The sequence below is a fragment of the Euleptes europaea genome, chromosome 7, assembly GCF_029931775.1.
Source record: "Euleptes europaea isolate rEulEur1 chromosome 7, rEulEur1.hap1, whole genome shotgun sequence".
Taxonomy (NCBI): domain Eukaryota; kingdom Metazoa; phylum Chordata; class Lepidosauria; order Squamata; family Sphaerodactylidae; genus Euleptes; species Euleptes europaea.
In genome coordinates, this window is record NC_079318.1 from 11,914,872 (window position 1) to 11,934,612 (window position 19,741).

At 40.9% G+C, this 19,741-nt stretch overlaps 1 protein-coding gene across 1 annotated transcript in view; it reads right to left on the minus strand.

Moving 5' to 3' along the window:
• Nucleotides 1–19,741, minus strand: part of SYNE1 (spectrin repeat containing nuclear envelope protein 1) — a 437,649-nt gene that overhangs the window by 192,713 nt on the left and 225,195 nt on the right. Inside the window, exons 58-67 of the mRNA XM_056853653.1 lie at nt 18,090–18,245; nt 17,429–17,593; nt 15,551–15,723; nt 14,976–15,129; nt 12,154–12,297; nt 11,097–11,261; nt 9,505–9,822; nt 5,650–5,805; nt 3,604–3,774; nt 504–830 (exon numbers count right to left, since the gene is read on the minus strand). Coding sequence (XP_056709631.1) covers nt 504–830; nt 3,604–3,774; nt 5,650–5,805; nt 9,505–9,822; nt 11,097–11,261; nt 12,154–12,297; nt 14,976–15,129; nt 15,551–15,723; nt 17,429–17,593; nt 18,090–18,245 — 1,929 coding nt within the window. The remainder of the gene's footprint in view (nt 1–503; nt 831–3,603; nt 3,775–5,649; nt 5,806–9,504; nt 9,823–11,096; nt 11,262–12,153; nt 12,298–14,975; nt 15,130–15,550; nt 15,724–17,428; nt 17,594–18,089; nt 18,246–19,741) is intronic.

The following is a 19,741-nucleotide window of genomic DNA, read 5'->3' on the forward strand; positions in this document are numbered from 1 at the left end:
GCTTTGAATTTTTTTTTTTTTTTTAAACTAGGAATCTCCTGGAGTCTCATACTTTCAGCCCTATGTACCACCACTGAAAAAAACTGGACATGGAAATTCTATTCAATTGCAATCTGAAAATTCGTCAAAGAGAAAAGAGCTCACTGAGATATATTTGATAGAAGAACTGGCTTTAAATGAGGCCTGTACAACATGTGACCCATTGTGTAAAGTGAACTAATCAGTCATATTGATTCACTAAACTTCCTGTGGTTGACAAAAAACAAACAAACAAAAAACAGGGAAGTTAAGCAACTGGTTGGCTATGGCATGGTAAATGGACTTCTAAATTTCACTTATGTCACGAACTGTTCAGGCTTGTTTAAAAAATGTACCCTTATTCCATATTTATGCTCTTATAAGGAATATTTGGCTATCAACAACTGAAAATTATATTTAAAGTTTTTATCATGTTTTCTGGTTGAAGCATTTACTTATTTTGTATCTGACCATATTCTGCTTACCTTGTATTTGGATAACTGTGCCTTTTTCTCATATAATTCCATTTTGGGATCAACCGGAGTGTGAAGTATGATCTGATACTCTGACAGCCATTGAGTCTGAGCTTTGTACTTATCTAAAAATTCCTTTGCTAAGTGGAGACATTTTGCTAAGGTTGTTTGCTCCTTCCTGATAGAGCTGGTTATTTCTTCAAGTTTCTCCACACAATCACTGATCTCTTTCTTTAATTGTTCAGCTTCATCTCCATCCATGTATTTAATAGCTTTCTCTCCTTTCTCACGGGCAGATTTCAACAAATGTTGACCAACATCCATGTCACCCATGAGGTCCTGTGTACAGAAAATATGGTTTGTTTATACGACTGAGAACAATGACTGAACCCTTTGTGCAGATATATTCCCATGCCAGAGTCATCTCTTTATTGAACAGGATTTTAGTTTGCTCAAATGCAAAGTTTGTTTTCTAAGGAAATTTTGTTCTTGTGAAAGAAACCATTTTCATAATGCTGAAGATTTTTTCAAGGCCACATATATACACAGCCTGTTCACAGTCATTTAATATTTACTAAAAAAATCCTGACATTCAGAAGCAAGGGATATAAACAATGCACATGCACATTTTCTTCCTAATAGTATGCTTGGTAAAATGCTATCAAAATCACTGATACTAGCAAAATGTGCAAATACCTGGTTCAGATTACAAATTTGTCCAGCTTGTAACGATCAAATTCATTACCATTCAAACATTAACTCCATAAGAATTACTAAATTAGACCAATATAAAATGAGCTTCTGCACATATACAGCATTTGTTCTTAGGTCTATTTTTTAGACTGAGTCAAAGGAACTAGTTCTAATTCAAACACAGGTAGGCAAATACTATTTAAAGGAAGATTAAAGGGAGTTCCACTGTATGGCAGGCATGCCCAGGAACATCCAGAATCCTGGAAAGAAAAGAAGCCATGCAGACCATGTGCCTTTCTAATCAAATTCTGGAAATCTTCTCAACCCCTAGCCAATAAGCCTACAGACAATTTATTATTTTCCTTGTTTTCCTACCTGTAGACTTTATTTTCTTGAAGTTTTAAACTTCTGCTGAGTGTAAGAACTTCTCCCAAAGCCTAATGTGAAATATATTTCTATTTCACACAGAGCTTTGTGATATTAGTTTTATGATCCTCAAAATATTGGTTTCCAAAAGCCTTAATACAGAATGCATTTATGTTATTTTTAGCACACCAGATTAAATTTGAAGGGGTTTCCTTTTATTTATTTGTTTTATGTTTTTATTAGTTTTACAGTGCAATCCTCTGCAGAATTACCCTAGCCTAAGCCTGAAAAAATCAATGGGCTTAGATTGGAGAAACTCTGTACAGGATTGCACCATCAGTTTCTTAAAAGCATAGCAAGAAAATAGCAGAACCAATAAATCACTTTTTAAAAGTAAGTGGCTATAAAGCTGCCTGAAATTGGACTCACATTCTAGCTGTATCTGAAGAAGTGAGCTGTAGCCCATGAAAGCTCATACCCTGTCAGAAATTTTGTTAGTCTTTAAGGTGCTACTAGACTCTTTTCTACTGCTACTGACAGACTAACACGGCTACCCATCGTGAAATTGTTAACAATGTCACAGAAAGAAATAAAGCTGCCTGAAATTGTGTGGAGCTGTGGTTTCCCCAATTGTGGCTTGGTTCCGCTGTGAGCAATGATTCTCTTGCCGATAGGTGGTGAGCACATGATGGTTTCATCATTATTATTATCATCATTATCATTAACCTTCAATAGGCATAGTTCAAAAAACATCTCGCACAGATTCTCACGATCAAAATCAAATCACACCAACCCAAGATGAACAAACCTGGGCCCCTATCAGGCTCAGAAATATACAGAATATATAAAATACTAATAAATATGAAATATATAAAATATACCACATTATTGAAATTAAGCAAAAGGTTAAAATAATCTGCCCATCCAGCCGGACTGTGATATAATACAATATCATAAACCGCAATCACAACAGCAACTTAAAATATTAGACGGGCTTCATGGATCCCTGTCTCAATAACATTACCCAAAATTTTGCAACAGAAGCAGTTGTTTCAGGCTTAGCATCACACAATAGAGCAAATAACATTAGACTTTTATTATTGACTATTTCGATATCAAGCAGCTCTAATAGACAGTCATTACGAGGGCCCTCACCCAGGCGACATTCCAATATAATATGCATAAGCGAATCTAGAGATCCTGAACCGCAGGGGCAGAGTCTCTCCTGATATGGAATGTGACTAAATCTACCCAGTAGGACCTTCGATAGAAAGGCATTCATATGAGCTAAGAAAAAAGCTCTTCTTTGGTCTGGATCAACTAAATTATGAAAATAATGAGCCATAGAGCTTAGCTGGCTAGAAATGCCAAAAAAAGCAGGTGAACATATACTGTATATGCCTTAGTAGGGAAAAGGGTTTGCAGCTCATGAACCAGAAGCCTTTGCTTGATTACTCGAAAAGCGGATCTTTCATCAGAAAGTAATAAAGAGTCAAAATCAATTCCAATACAAGCCAACTTTTAAAGAATAGCTTGGAACCATTGCGGGCTATAAGGATCACTTTTCAAATAGGTTAGAAACTGTCAGGTACAGATCTAAAATGGATTTTAATCCAATATTTAAAAGTGGCAATCCAAGCCTTGGTATTAATACAGATTTGGCCTAACTCTGCACAAGTAGCTAGGTAGGAAATGCATTTAGGGGCTCCTAGAATTCATCTTAGAAAAGAGGCTTGAATGCTCTCAGTAGTTTGATTGAGAGCTGTGATCTAAATGGAACAACCATATAAGAGTTGCGGCACCTTCTTGGCATTAAAAATTTTAATTGCTGCCGGAACATATTGATTACCTTTAGCAAAGAAAAACTGTGATATCTGAACAGCTGAATGTTTGGCCTAAAAAGAGGAAGTTTTAAATTCACTGTTCTGTAGAGTTCTAAACACTATGTACTGCTAAATTTATTGTTTTTAACAATGAATTGCAGGGGTGTCAGTAAGTTATTACTTTAGAAAATGTCATTGTTACACAGTGATATAGTGCCACCATGCTGTACCTTAAGTTTCTGCATTTTTTTCTCCATTGCTGCTTTATCCACTACATCAGATTTGGTTGCCACATTTCTGAACTTCCTGAGAGTAACTCCAAACCAATTTTGGAAAACACTAAAAGCCAGTTCCGATTCCTCCATACTTCGAATTTCTTCTTCAATCAATTTTATTTGTTCCTGCAAAAAATGTAAAATGACACTGATAATTGTATATTATTCTATACAGTGTTGGTTGCTTGATAGCCACATTGCTATGAATAAATGCTCTTTTTATAAGTGAAGTCATGGGAGGTGTTCTTCTGGTCACCACTAGATCACCGTTTCCCTGCACCTATCCTACACCTACCTACTCAGTCCAGTTCTATCTGATGAAGTTCAGGTCCCAATCAAACCAGACAACACTTACATTAGTGTTTTTGTTGTGCTTCTGTGGATTAGGGCCGTTATACTTCCATCACACTCTGTAGTCAGTACAAGTGGTGGAGGGGCACCATCTAGCCCAGTCCCCCCAATCCCCTGCCAGGCCACAACATCAGGGCTGTCCAGGGAGGCACCCCTGCCTCCAGTGGGTGGATGGAAGCCTGCTCCCTCCTTCCCTCCCACTATTAGGGAGGCAGGGCAGGCACCATGCCTCACCACCTCAAACAGCGAAGGTGAGGAGGTCTGGAAGTGGCTTCTTGCCATGGTTCAGGGTGCAGGAGGAGGAAACTGATATACCCTGCCTCACTGCCAAGGGATGAGGAGGACAGTGGCTTCTTACCATGGTGCATGCAGAAAAGCAGGCACAATCTTCCTGCCTCTTCATGGCCTAACGGGAAGGGGGGCAGACACCACTTTCCCACCCCAAAGCGTTGGGGGGGGTGCTCTACCATACATGAGCCAAAATCTTTTGGCTGGCCCTGTCTCAGACCAATCTCCGCAGTACAAGGATAAATAGCTGGTATACTTCAAAAACTCAAACCTTTTGTGAGTGACAGATGTGCATATTGTAAAGACTTTAATCACACAGAGAATATCGTTGCCCTTGAAGCAGCTTCCTGGAATTTTCTGTAGGGACATTTTCAGCAGCATAACGTTACCAAAGATAAATGACATTAAATTCTGTGTTTAGAACCAGATCAAAGGTAACGTTTTTGGCAGCATCCTTGTGGATATATAATATAAACTAACCTGAAAAAAAAGATTCTGAGGGAATAACCCTGACTTAAACCCAATAGCAGGGAATGAATCTGGCTGCTCTTATATCTCCAGAAGCAAAACATTTCAAGAAATGCATTGACATTGGGGAAGAAGTCACCAAACCTCCGGGGACATATCTGTTCTTTAATCCTATATCCCCTCCACTCTTATTATACAGGTATTACCAACACATATACAGGGATAAATCTATATGGACATATCATGGGAATCTCAACCAGGAATTTCCCATCTTCTGCCCGAAATATACAAGCCTGGCAAACCAGGACACTTTGTTGCCTCAGGCAGAGCCACTAGGCTAGGGGAATCATGGACTCCATTCTCCAATCCTATGCCATGAACATCCCCATTTGTGTGCACAAAAACATGGGCTTTCTAAGGAAAATACAATCCATTGACAATATTTCAGAAAATACTATTTTGGCCACTATGGCTGTAGACACACTATAAACCACAAAGAACACTATTTCTGATATTACAACAGCTAACCCTACCCACAGGTTTTGTTTTCACACACAACAAATTCAAATTTGGTAGTGATTTATTCCTTCAGATCAACGGCATAGCCACAGGCACCTCCACAGCACCACAATATGCCAACCATTTCATAGCTGGCTTGCAGCAGCACTTCCTCAGCTCTTACCCATTAACACCTCACTATTGTACTTGAGATTTATGGATGACATTTTTATCATCTGGACACATAGGAACTAAAACCCTTGAGAAATTTAACTAGGCCTTCAGCAGCTTTCACCCCACTGTCAACTTGACCATGAAACACTTGTGCTAATGGAAGACATGTTCCTTGTAATTAACATTCTGCAATGATATTTTTAAAAATGTTTCACTTCTCACCAATACATGAAGGATAAGAGCTTGGTACCGAGAGGCGAGGTGTGTTGCTTGTCTTCCCATCCTACTGAAAGTATGACTCTCCTCTAGGATCTGCTGGGCCAACAGTCCAACTTCTTCAACTTCATCTTTATAGACTATGATTTCTTCATGCCACTTCTGAAGCAAAGAAACATAATGCTTGTAACATAGTAGAGTATCATAAAGTGTGGGTTAGAGTCTTTAAATAAAAACAGAAAATTGGAAATCTCTCTTATGCAATAAAAAGCTATAAACATGTTACTTTTCATACAAGGCAGTTATACTTATTCAATGGGAAAGAAACATGAACAAATTATGTGCAATCCTATGGAAGCTAGAGATGTGAAGGCACAAGGGTGGGGGGGACGTGGAAAATTCAGATTTTTTCCCTCCAGGTTTTTTGAAGCCTTTTTCAGTTTTACTGACAGAAAATTGAAAATTCTGGGGAGTACTTAAAAGAACTCCTACAAAATACTGTCTCTTTTTAAATGAGTTTTACAAAGACAAGGTGGGCATGCTGTACACATATACAGCTCTTCATTCCAAGATGCATTTCTGCATCTAGAAGGATACCTAATCTTCATTAGGGGAGCATGCAGAGCTTTCATAGCTTCTCAACTGTTGCATGCCTTCTGTTGTCCTTTTGACCCAACTCTTCCCTTGTGCAAAGCTAGATGTAGTTCCAACTAGAAGCTGTCTTCACCTTTTCACCTCTCCCTCAAACCACTGTGACACCATATACAAACAGTAGCTTATTGCCCTACTTTGCTGAATTAAAAAAAGAGATCAGAAGAGGGTGGGGTAGAAACTGCACCTAAGTTTCATTGAGAAATTAGCTCTCTTTAATTGGGGAGGGGCTGTGGCTCACTAGTAGAGCATCTGATTGGCAAGCAGAAGGTCCTGGGTTCAATGCTCAGCATCTCCAGTTAAAGGGACTAGGCAAGTAGGTGATGTGAAAGACCTTTGCCTGAGACCCTGGAGAGCTGCTGCTAGCCTGAGTAGACAATACTGACTTTGATGGACCAAGGGTCTGATTCAGTATAAGGCAGCTTCATGTGTTCATGTGTTCAGTACCCACAGAAGGAAGAAGAGAGCATCTAGTTGGAACTACATCTAGCTGTGCACACAGTATTAGTGAAAGTTGGAGCGTGTCCAGAGGAGGGCGACCAGAATGGTCAGAGGTCTGGAATCCATGCCCTATGAGGAGAGACTTAGGGAGTTGGGTTTGTTTAGTTTGGAGAGGAGAAGGTTGAGGGGAGACATGATAGCCATGTTTAAATATTTGAAGGGATGTCATGTTGATGAGGGAAATAGCTTGTTCTCTGTTACTCCAGAACACGGAGTAATGGATTTAAACTAATAGAAAAGTGATTCCACCTAAACATTAGGAAGAATATCCTGACGGTGAGGGCTGTTCGACGGTGAAATGTGCTGCCTCGGAGGGTGGTGGAGTCCCCGTCTTTGGCGGTCTTTAAGCAGAGGCTGGATGGCCATCTGTCGGGAGTGCTTTGATTGTGGGATCCTGCATGGTGGGGGAGGGTTGGGGTCACTGGGAATGTGGCGGGGGAGGTAGTTGTTAATTTCCTGCATTCTGCAGGGGGTGGACTAGATGACCCTGGTGGTCCCTTCCAACTCTATGATTCTATGATTCTAAGAGATTCAATTTAATTTTAATTCCGTATAAAACTGTACTCATAGTTTAATCACTGTAATTTGATAATATATTTTATGTTATTTACCACAATGCTTGGGTTTTTTGTTTAACTCCTACTTTTTCTACTTCTCAGAAAGCAAAAATTAAAGTACATGTGCTAAGATAGCACAAGGTGCCTTAGCTTGCAGTTTTCTCTCAAGCACTGGGTATTTTTGCAATTTGCTTGTACAAAACTAAGGCATTTATAACATTGGAATTCCATAAATTTATTGCAGTTTTATATGTGATATACCGTATTTTTCGCACCATAAGACGCACCTGACCATAAGACACACCTAGTTTTTAGAGGAGGAAAACAAGAAAAAATATATTCTGAATCAAATGGTGTACTGCCCCTGCATCTCTGCCCTGGGAAGCAGCTTGGGACCCTGGGGTCTGAAAGGGGTTGGCCGGACTCCCTGCCCCCCAAGAGGGGCACTGGCGGAGACCCGCCCTGGGGACTTGTGCGGCGGCTGGTGCCTGAATGCCCCGTCTGCACGAGGGGGGGGGGACGTTACGCCAGGGGAAGTGCCCTGAATCCCCGAGCACGCGGATGGCACTCCGTGCCCCACTGCTACTGCGCTGGGCAGCTGGGAGGGGCCTCCCGACCCCTAGCTGACTGGCGGCTTCCTAGCCGGCTCCCGGGGCGCGTGGGCTCCGCGCTGGGCTCCCGTGGTGGTGGCGGGTAGGGGCCTCCCGCCCCCCAGCTGGCTGGGGGCTTTAAAGCCAGCTCCCAGGGCTCTGGGCGGCTGCTGGGAGAGGCCTCCCGCCCCCCCCCAGCTGGCTGCCGGCGTCCCAGCCGACTCCCGGGGCAGCCCGGCTCCGTGCCCCGCTGCCACTGCACTGGGCAGCTGGGAGGGGCCTCCCGCCCCCCAGCTGGCTGGCAGTGCAGAGCACTTTCAAGACCCCCCCGCCCGGCTTCTAGGGACTCCCTGGAAGCCCGGCGGCGGGGGGGGGGGGTGGTCTTTAAACTCCTCTGCGCTGCCTGGGATGGCAGCGTGGAGAACTTTCAAGACCCCCCACCCATCTTCCAGGGACTCCCTGGAAGCCGGGCAGGGGGGGGGGTATTTAAACTCCTCTGTGCTGCCTGCCTAGGCCTCCCACCCCCCAGCTGGCTGGCGGCTTCCTAGCCAGCTCCCGGGGCGTGCCGGCTCTGCGCTGGGCTGCTGCGGCCAGGGGTTGGTCGTGGCTCCCAGGGCCTCTCGGCAGCTTTGCCCTTCTCCCCGGGGGTTGGATTCACACACATTCGCTCCATAAGACGCACAGACATTTCCCCTCACTTCTGAGGAGAAAAAAGTGTGTCTTATGGAGCGAAAAATACAGTGTTATAAATGATGCCATCTATGTTGTTAAAGCAGTAAAATTAAAAAAATTGAGGAAAATTGAAATATATGCATTACTTATTGTCCTGTCAAACTTAAACTGTTTTTTCCCGGGGGAAAGGGAAACATGTTTTTTTCTGTGGTTTCAAAATTTCTGGAAATTTTGCATTTCTCCTGGAAGCTGATCCCAATTAATGCAAACATTTGTGGGTAGATTTTTGTTTGTTTGTTTAAACAACTTGTATCCATTATCCACTACCACACAGGTCAGACATCCCATACATACATACACACATCATTCATTTAATTTTTTCACACACAATATTCAACTCTTTTCACATATTCACTAAGTAATCTCCCTCAAGCAAACACATACACAAGTCACAGGATCAGATCCAGAGAAGGATTTCTACAACAAGATAGTGGATAGGCAATTTTTACTGATACCCCCTCCCACTGGGGGGTACTTGTGCTCCAGGAGCAGCACTTCAGGTAATACTTTGGATTAAAGCAGCAGAGAGGTAGTGAAGAAGTCTGCTAGCAGAAATTACTGCTTGATACAAGCCAGACTTGCACAAAACCACTCCCTCTGTTGTATTTGTTTCCACATGTAGCTAAACACTTGATCTCCACTACCTTCTCATGTCTTGGTATGCTTTCTCATCAGTGGCATACACCCACTTTTGTCCTTAAGCCCTGTGTCTTCGAACTTTAATTTCTTAGCATTTTGAATGTTCACTAGTGCTCCAAAGGTACAAGTTTAGCATTGGATCTACATAAATTTGTTCACTATAGATGCCCATAATCATACCACCTCTTTACCTTTATTTGTTGTAGGTGCATCTCCTTTGTAGCTCTATCAGACTGCCGGCCAGTCCTGAAATGAACTTTATCCTCCAGAGTTTTGAGCCAATTATCCACCTTCAAATACTTGTCTTCCATCAGCCTCAGTTTGCTTAGGGTGGCATTTAGTTGTGCCCTGACTTCAGAAAGCTTATGTTGATACATAGTCCAGTCTTGACGAACAGACTCTAATAATCTGTCTTCCAGATGTGGTATACCACATGGTATCACTTCTTCTCTAACGTGCAGTGCTGTGTTAAGCAAAGCTTGTCCCTCAGCACAGCGCACCTGTAATTCCTGAAAATGAAAAATATTGGCATTACTTGCTTCATTCATTTTCTGCTGAATTGCCTTAGGTACTCTGAGGTAATAAATTAGAGTTAAGGGCTTTCTTTACATCAAAACCAAACCAGTGCAGTTTCTGGGGACAGATTTAAGATCACTTAAAGTAATTTGAAAGTAAATACAACTATAAACTTACACAGAGCAATGTATCATGTGCCTCTGCAAATGTTTCTTTATATTGGTACAGGCTTTGACATATTAGAGCATATGAACTGTTGTATTAGTGTTGTACATATGCAGAATTCTTCAATGTAAAACCATACTTTTCATAAAGACCATTAGAGGCTTGTCTTTCATTTAAAATGAACATGCCTGGCTAAGAGATTCTTTTAGAAGACTCCTCTGGAATCCTACTCTTTTGAAAAACTGGTTTCTGGAATCCTACCCTTTTCGGAAAACTAAGTTTCTGGAATCCAATCTGTCACTAACAATGACTGCAGACATTATCAAATGGTGTTATATAATGTTACATTGGGCTTTAAAGTTTAAATTTGAAAGAATAATAACAGAATGTTGAAAATAGATTCATTTTGATCATGCTCTTTGGGAGATGAAGATGCTGATAATATTAATCATTATAGAGGTATATTAATGCTAAAAACTGACTGTTTTTAGAAATAGCTATGATCAGCAATAACCAACTAGAAGAGGAAATCCTTATGGTAGTCTGAAGGAAAGCAGTAAAAATCTAGCTGTAGGAATCCGGCTAAATTGGAATACGGTGACTTGGGACAGTATAAATATAGGCAAGGGAAGGCTAGAAAGGTAGATCTCTCTAAGTCTTTGGACCGAGAATCTCAAAGGAGATTGGCTTGGGGTATGTACTGATTTACTTATATACTATTCTAGATAGTGTGAGTCAGATTCTTTTAACTAAATCAGACTTCTTTAACTGTTATATTTTAAGTATTGGATTTTAAAAATAAATAGTTTGTAGAACTTGCTTTATTGTATACATTATTATTGCTTTTAAGACTTTGTAATACTTGCATACACACACACACACACATATATATATATACACATTTATTACATTGAAACTATTCAATAAAAAGACTTACTTTTGTGAGTAAATAAGTTGAGTCCTGCTTAGTAGATGACTAACTGAATAAGATAACAATACACTTCTCAGGAAGGGGTCAGTTCTAAGAGCATAATCAACTGAAACGCACTGACCCGCTTCTATATGGCAGACAATTTTTGATTCAGTATGTAAGCAACTCTACCTGGAGCTCCCTTAGCGTTGCTTCATGTTTCTCTGCATCACCTTCAAGGTGGGATAAACAGTTGAGCCTTTCCTGTTCTTTTTCTAGCCATGCTTCAAAAGCCTTCAGATTTCTTTGGTATTCATGATGCAAGTGAACACATTCCTCAGCTTTACATATTGCCTCCTATTATTAGAAACATTTCATTAGTGGTGTAAGAAAAAAAGATCCTTGAAAACAGAACCAGTCTGTAATGTCTGGATCTCATTTCTAACATGAGAGAGCTTACGGTAAGTGTAGGATTGTTTGAGGTGTTTATGAAATAAATAGCTGATATATCAATATAAACAGATAATTTGATATGTAAATTTGCCTTCTAAAGTTCAAAGGCGTTTGAGATAAAATTAATCACTCCTGAACATATACTTTAAAACTCATGAGTGAAGTAGCAACAAATGTTCTTCTCCAAACCTTCTCTGGGAATCAAGCTTCATGTGGCAAAAAAGATCCATGAACAGAATCACTCACTTAAAAATATTTAGCAGCTCTAAGCAACTGCATAGAGGATTTCTGGGAAAGGATGTTTAATTTTTTTAGAGATGAATGGGAGGAACAAATTCAATATCTTTTCTGAAGTTGCAATTTGCTCATAGGAGGATCAAGACAGAAATAGCACCAACTGCCAGGAGAAACCAATATCCTGCACATTTAATAGAGGCTTAATGGGATGTTATTTACCTCCATGCAATGAAAAGCTTCAGCTGTCCATTTCCATATATTAAACTGCTATTGAAGGGAGAGGGAATTTTTTCCCCCCAGGCCAGCTGGCAACTGTGCTTCCTCCTAGGTAACTAGCTGCAGCATTCAGAGGGGTGTCATATATTACTGAAGAGGTTTGGGAGGAAAAGGTTAAAATCCCCTCCCTCCTTGCAACCATTTTCCAGTCTTCAAAGGTGGTAGTTAGTTTTTTAGAAACTGTGAGTGGCCATAATCACAGATCTCTCAAGTCATGTTTGGTTAAGTCTTTAATGATTTTACACAAGGAGAAAGGTGGTAGTGTTGTCAAGGGAAGTAGTACCATTGTCCTGTCTTTGAGAAACTGGTATCTTTCTCGCAGGTCTTGAAGTTCAAGCTGAGTTACATAATGTTCAGTCATGCTCATGCCTTTAACTTCAATTTTGTCCAGCAGCACACTGTGACTAAACACTTCTTCTTTAAGTAACTACAGAACACAAAGAAAGGAGTAGCTGACAGTTATACATTTTAGTTGATCATGAATTTTGTAATAGTTTCTTCACAAATTGAGTTTGTCAAGCATACATGTGGGAAACTGTTTTTTAAAAATTATGCATTATACAAGTATACTAATCAGAAAACTAGGATTGGCTGCAGCTCCTTGTAAAACATATCCTGGTGGCAAAGTTGAATTTATGCTACGTAGTGAGTGAAACAGCCTGCATGTGAGTTCTGTCTAAGACAGGATTTGCTTAATTATTTTCTCTCAATAGAAGCTTCACTGATGACATGTATGAATAATGTACACACTGGAACCCTAGTCTCACTCACTGTGCAGTAAATACCACTGAAGTAATTGAGACTTATTTGTTAGTAAGCTCGTTAGTCATATGAAAAAGATTTGATCTCAGTTTGTGAGCCTGATTCCTTAATGTTTGCATCAATGTAGATGTCACTGAAGTGTAGTCTGTTAAATTAAAAAAGAAAATTAATTTTCACTTAGCACAAAGGATGTTACAAGTATAATCCAAAGCAACGTCTGATCAGACAGCACCAATATTTCTTCTATACTGAATACCCAGTTCATTCTTAAGCATAGGAACGCCCTTATAAATTCATGCCATAGACCTAGTAAAGTGTACCTGCTTATGATTGCAGTGGAATCACTTATAAATAATGCACTTAGATGAGTAAATACTAATGGTGAATTAAAGTCAAAATATAACCTATATGCTTTTATGTAATCAACATATTTACATTCTACCTTTTACTTTATCTTAAAAAAACCTTCCCGATGTTGTTTACTTTGCACTAGTGAATATCAGTGGAGAATAACCTGTGCATAACTGTCTACAACATGATCTGCAGAGTTTGCCAAAGTGTCTATGCCACAACTCTCCCATGCTAAAGAGATAGTGCTTTGGATGTGAGTTTGGAATGTATTTAATCAAAATCTGAACAGAACATGCCCTCAGATGAACCAAAAATTCATAAATAAACTGAATGAAATTTCCTCTAATTTTTGGATCCAAACAAAGAAGGCCAGATCTTCCTGACAATATCATATCTGCTACCACACTTTACTGTTAGCTTCTGTATCTCCCTACTCTAACTTTTCATTTTCCAGAGACGGTGAACGGTAGGGAAGAGACAGTGAGGAGACAGATAGTACCATGCTAAACAAAATGACCCCCTTCTAAACCCACTGACTTCAACAGTCTTAGAAGAGTGTAACTTTGTGCAAGATGGAACTTGGAGTCACTCACCAGATATGTACCTGAACATTCAGTCACTGTTTGTGCCTTTGTCCCATAGAGCATCACACCTAATGGGATTTTCTATGTACAGTATTTTCCCTTATATTCTTGGCTCAGTGGGTTGAATCCTGCAGGCTGATGGAAGCATTCCCCATGAACAGCCTTTGGTGTGGGAGCAATCTGGGCTGAAGCAGGAGAGGGGAGGCAAAGAAATCACACACCATATGGGAGTCCTTCAGTTAACGGGAAATTTTTGGCAGGATCCAAGCCAGCTATTTGGACATATTGCGATTTTATGCAAACAGGATTACTTCTTGCCACAGTCATTTCAGCAAGCAGGCATTAACCTGTCAGCAGTAGAATATGATTTGCTTGCACTTTATAGGATACGTGGAAGTGGTTAAGTTTTCCACAATTTTGTCCAACTCCCCCCACCCCACTTCCAAGAGTTAAATATTTGTTTAAAGTAAAAGGTTTTGTTTGCTTGTTCTGTATGGTGAAAGGCTGACATGCTTGTCAAAGAGCCAGAGCCTAGTCCTTTTTGACCTGCAGGGGCTAAGGTCTTCCACCCTTTAATGGAAAAAACCCTCACTTGGGTGAGGTAAGAGAAGGTTCAGATCATTCTGGCCTTTTATGTATGGCTGTTTCCCTCGTCGTCACCCCTCCGATGACTTCAGGTCTTTATTTTGATTATGAATGCCGTTTCCGACCATCAGAAGTTGCCTCAATCTCCCCTTGCATTTCCCCTCATTTTGCCCGCGTTTTGAGGGACCTGTTTTATCTCGAATTTGAAAATGTGGGCAAAACGCGGAGAAATGCAGGGGGAGAGTGAAGGTCAGAAATAATCATAACAAGGACCCAAAGTCATTGGAAGGGTGATGGCAAGGGAAACAGCTATGCATAAAAGGCCTCTGTCTTAAAGGGACTCTCTCCACCTCTCCTTCTTTAAAAGTAGCCTGGTGGGAGAATGGAATATCTGTTTTATATGTGAATGAGTCAGCTCCCCATAGTCCATTCCATAGAATGGACTATGGAGCGGGGGCTTGATCTATTTTTGTACAAAAACAGATCACGGAGACAAATCCCCACCTTACCTTGATATGTGAAGTGTTGGCTGTTTAGAGCTTTTTGTTCTTCCAACTGGGTTTTGAAATGTGATTTTTTTATTGCTTCTATGATGTTATTGCCTATAGGCTTGCAAGGTGAGTGGGAGGATTCCTTAAGTAAAAGTTACTATGCCTGAAAATTCCATCCCAATTGGAAGGAATTGGAGGAGCTATAGTTGGGAATGTGTTTGCCACTGAAACTAAATATGTACGATTTTGTATTTTTCAGTTTAAGTTTTGAGCATTGCCAGAAAAGTCATATTCATTTTTCAAAGTTTTCTGAGCTTGGATTTTGCACAAACCTTAGCTTTGCTGAGTGAAGCATTTTTTTCTCTCAGTTCAGCACTCTGCCTCTCAGAAGCATTCATGACCGCTTCCACTTTGTCCATCCAGCCAGTAAATTGTCGAACATCATCCTGGTAACTTGTCCATTTGGACAGTGCTCCTTCCAGCTGGCTGTAATTTATATAAAATTACCTATACGCATTTACATAGTTTGAATGGATAAATATATGAATAATTTCTTTAAAATGTTTATAAAACCCACCCACCAATGATGCCAATAAAGCTCCCCCGAGGCCATTTTGGGTAAAAAAAACAGTATGGGGAGGGGTAAGTCTGAAGTCCATATTGGGTCCCTGTGGCGCTTGAGAAATTAGTTCGCAGCAGCTGGTATCTAGTTTGGCCCTAAAATGCCCGCACACAGAAAGCATGAGTTGAACACAGACCAAACAATACTGCCGACACATTTCAATCGCTGAGTAACAGTCTATTATTTTAACTGAGTTGTCCCCAAATTGTTCCTTATTTGGATGGAATTCTAGTATACTCATGTACATTTTATGAAATCCCCTTCAACAGCCAGATATCCATTTACCTTTTGCAATGTATACAAGCAGACAAAAAAGAAGACCAGGTATCCTTAAGTGTTTTTAACTGCTGTTCAATCACAGACACTCCTTCTAAAGAGGTATTTTGCAAAACAGATTCTCCTCTTGTCAGCGCCATTTTCATCTGGATTTCTTTCTCCTGTTTTACTGAAAACAATCCCTGTAAAATAAATAGATCCCATTTCCATGCTTGTTATACACTCATTCTTACACAAACAGAGGAAGAAATTACCAAATGGGAGGGAATAATCCCCCATCCAACCCATCGTACCACACAAACTCAGAATATCATCTGAAAATCTGAGCTCTGACTCATGAAAGTTCATGCTAAAATAAACATTGTTAGTCTTTAAAGTGCCACTGGACTTCTGTTTTATTCAGAAGAACTGTCAGTCAAACTGCCTCTCCCAGTATGACCCCCTTGCCTCCTTAGATCATCATTGCTGGGCCTTCTACAGATGCCTGGCCCACAAATTGCCCATTTGTCAACCACCAGGACAAGGGTGTTTTCAGTAGTTGCTCCTTCTCTCTGGAATCAGCTCCCTGGGGAAGTTCATGCCCTGCAAGATCATCCAGCATTCTGTAGGGCATGTAAGGCTGCTTTGTTTCATGTGACTTTTGGTTAATGTTACGAACCAGGGAGCTGGCCAGTTGTTTTAATTTCTCAGAATAATTTGCTGCTAATTTAATTGGTTTTATTATTCTATTTGTTGCATTTAATTATTTTTATTTTTTATTTATTATATTTTTAAGTGTTGCAAGCCGCCCCAAGTCCCCTTTGGGGAAAAGGTGTGGGGAGCAGTGACTGCTGGTTTCAGAAGTGAATTCTATGAGCACATACTTCTTGCAGTCCTACATATAGAACAAACTGCATGAAACATACAAATGTATTTAAGTTACACCTGAAGCAGATTTTCAAGGAAAAGGCAAGTGTCAGTAGAGAAGCAGGGGGGTGCACTTAACACTTTATCTGCCTGCCAGTTCCTTGTGGAGTGAAAATTGGAGGAAAATGTTGGTAGGGGAAAGGGTTACCATTTCTCAGCTCTTAATTGTCTCCTCCCAAAGTGGATTTTCATGGAGAAAAGGGTCACTGGGCTACAGTTACATGTATTAGGAGGTACAGGTGGACTGTGTACATCCAACTGAATAGATTTCAGTGGTGCTCACTGTAGTTTGGCAATAAAACCCTTGATTTGGTTTGCAGAATTTGTTTTTCTTATAACACTGGTTTATTTCAGGATTGCTACATCTGTTGTGATCTCTGATACCTGGACCATCTCTGACTACTTTAAAAGGTTGCCACATTTTATATACCTTGCATTGTTTGAACATAATGTGAGGATTATATAAGTACATAATAGACAACAATCTATTCATGAAATTCCTGTGTTTCATTTGCAAGAATGTGTAGCCTTTGGGAGTGTGAAAAAAATCCGGAAATATTAATCATAAAGTTTCAAAATAAAATATAAAATCCCCAAACTCCACATTTATAGGTCTAATATTTAAATAAATTGCATGGGATTTTTTTTATCCTCAAATATCATTTTATTCATTCTGGCATATTAATTTATTCATTTCTTTGTCTTGGTGTACAATTTTAGAAACTCTGAGTGATATCCAGTATCCTACCAGGGCTGGAATACTTGGGAGTGTCTGGTTTGATTTATTTATGACAGTATACTCACTCACTGTTTCTATTACAAGAATTACAAGTACCTTTATTGTCATAATGTATTTCTATTATGAATTTGACAGTGTATATGGAAAACTCTTTAGCATTACTATCAAATGAAATCTCATCAGTTAATATGTTTCCTATGAAATATCTGAAATAAGTCCATCTTGTGTCATTGAAGACTTACCTCCAGCTTTGCCATTCTATTGTCAAGGACATTTTTGTCTGCTGTGGGATGGCAATAAGATTCTAGCATCTGAATTGCATCTGTCATCCAATCCTGAAGTTCCTTCAGACCATGAGAGAACTGTTGGTGCTCTGCTACAATCCTGTCCATTCTGGAGACCTTTTCCTTAAATTCAGACAGATGTTAACATTGCCAATCCATTCAGATAACCCACCATTCCACTACAGTCGGGGAAGGGGGGATCACATAGTGACATCTAAGCAGACTAAATTCTAATGAGTCAATTGGCAGAAATTTAGAAAGATCAACTGGACCCATTTTTCCTTCTACATCATTGATTGGGATATACCTATCAGTTGCAACTGTGAGTTTAGAAATGGAAACTTATGATTGATATTGACTAAGACATTGCCCAATAAATGGTTGCTGTCCTGGTGTTCCTGAGCAGCTGACCCAGGATCCCAGCATTAGATTATATATTCTTCTACAAGTGTGTAGATTTTTCCAAGTATTCTTGCTAAAGGTTGTTTGCATCTTTGCTTCTGTTAACATCCCCACTTTTACAACCTAAGCAGATAGCAGACTTTACACAAACAGAATTGCAGAAGTGGACAGTCACTTAAATTAGCAGCATAAAAGCACACAGAGGTGGGTGCATTACCTTTGTTACACTGCTTAGAGCAAAATATTGAGAAGACAGCTGAGATACTCTGTGTATGAAGTTTTTGCTGGCAGCTCGTTCTTCCCAAAGCTGCTGAGCTTTTTCTTTAAGCCTGATGAGCTGAGGCTCATGACACCTTATTTCCTCAAGAACAGACTGTAAAGCATAAGCATGTTTCTGTTAAGCACAGGTTCAAGCGATAAAGGAGGCAAGTAGTAAGGAAATCAAAAGGATAGCCAACAGAAAAGTTCAGTTAATGGATTTAGACACAACAGACCTTTCAGATGATCAGTTCATAGTGTAATACATGTGTAATTGTCACTCATTTGTTTGGAGAGAGGATTCAGCCATCTTTCCTCAAGGGGCAGCTCTTGTTAAAGAGGCACCATATTTCCCCAGTCTGTGAGAGTCCCAATCATTCTTCTTCCACTTTTCACTATCACCTCTGTTGTTGTTATACATATTGCAAAATGTGATTAATGAGTGTTATTGACATCTATGAGATAGTGGATGCATTTCTACAAGCACAAAGACTTCTGCCTGAAGTGCAGTTTTTGCTTCTCCCCGCCCCCCCCCCCCCCCCGGCAGAAACTGCAAATGCCATTTTGGGCTGCCACAGGAGGGAGGAGCTGTGAAAATCATGCTCCATGGGCAGAAGTCCTTGTGCCTGAGGAAATGCATTGTTGGATCCACTCAACTGTTTATGACATCCCCATTGATGAAAAACATCCCCTTCCCACCCATTCCCCCCCCCCAATTTTTACTAATGCTTTAGTGACTAACAGCCCATTTCTGATAATTGGGCCGAAAGTCAATAGGAGGCGGCGTGACCTCGCCGCCAGCGTAAGTACGTGTAATTGCGTGTTTACACATACTTATGCTGGCGGCAAGGCCAGTCCCGCCGGCGGGAGAGTGCCGTGGGACTGCGCCTCCCCCCTCCACTGGCACAGCCTCTCAGTGGCACCGGCAACAGCGTGGAGAGGCCGTGCAGGCGCAGAGGGGCATTCCTCCTCCGGGGGGAGGAGCCGGTGGCTAGTCGGCTCCCTATCCTCTTTCGGCCACTTGCGCCGGTGGCCGGAACAGCATTGCTGCGTCTGCTATTTAGCAGGCACAGCCTCACTGTTTTCAATGGGGCAAAAAGCCCCAGTTAAACAAAAAAAAGTTAAACCAAAAAAAGCTGCGAAATGGCTGTTTTTTGTTTAATGGCGTCGGGGAAGTGGCTTAGGAAGAGGCGCCGCTGTGGCACAGAGGGGAGTTCTGGGGGCAGGGCGGGGGGAGGAGCCGGCGGCTAGTATGCTCCCTATCCCCTTTTGGCTACTTGCGCCGGTGGCCGGAACAGCGTTGCTGCATCTGCTGTTTAGCAGGCGCAGCATCACTGTTTTCAATGGGGCAAAAAGCCCCAGTTAAACAAAAAAAAAGCCGCGAAATGGCTTGTTTTTTAATTTAATGGCGTCGGGGAAGCGGCTTAGGAAGAGGCGCCACTGCGCCTCTTCCCTGCCGTCCCCGTATGCCACAGCTCAGGAATGGGCTGTAACAGGTCCATCCTAAGAGGTCCATCAGGATTCCCAGTTCTATTCAGTAGAGCTTACTCCCATGGAAGCGTCCTTAGTGCACTGTGAAGTCTCAGATGTACAACCTTAGCATGGAAGCAG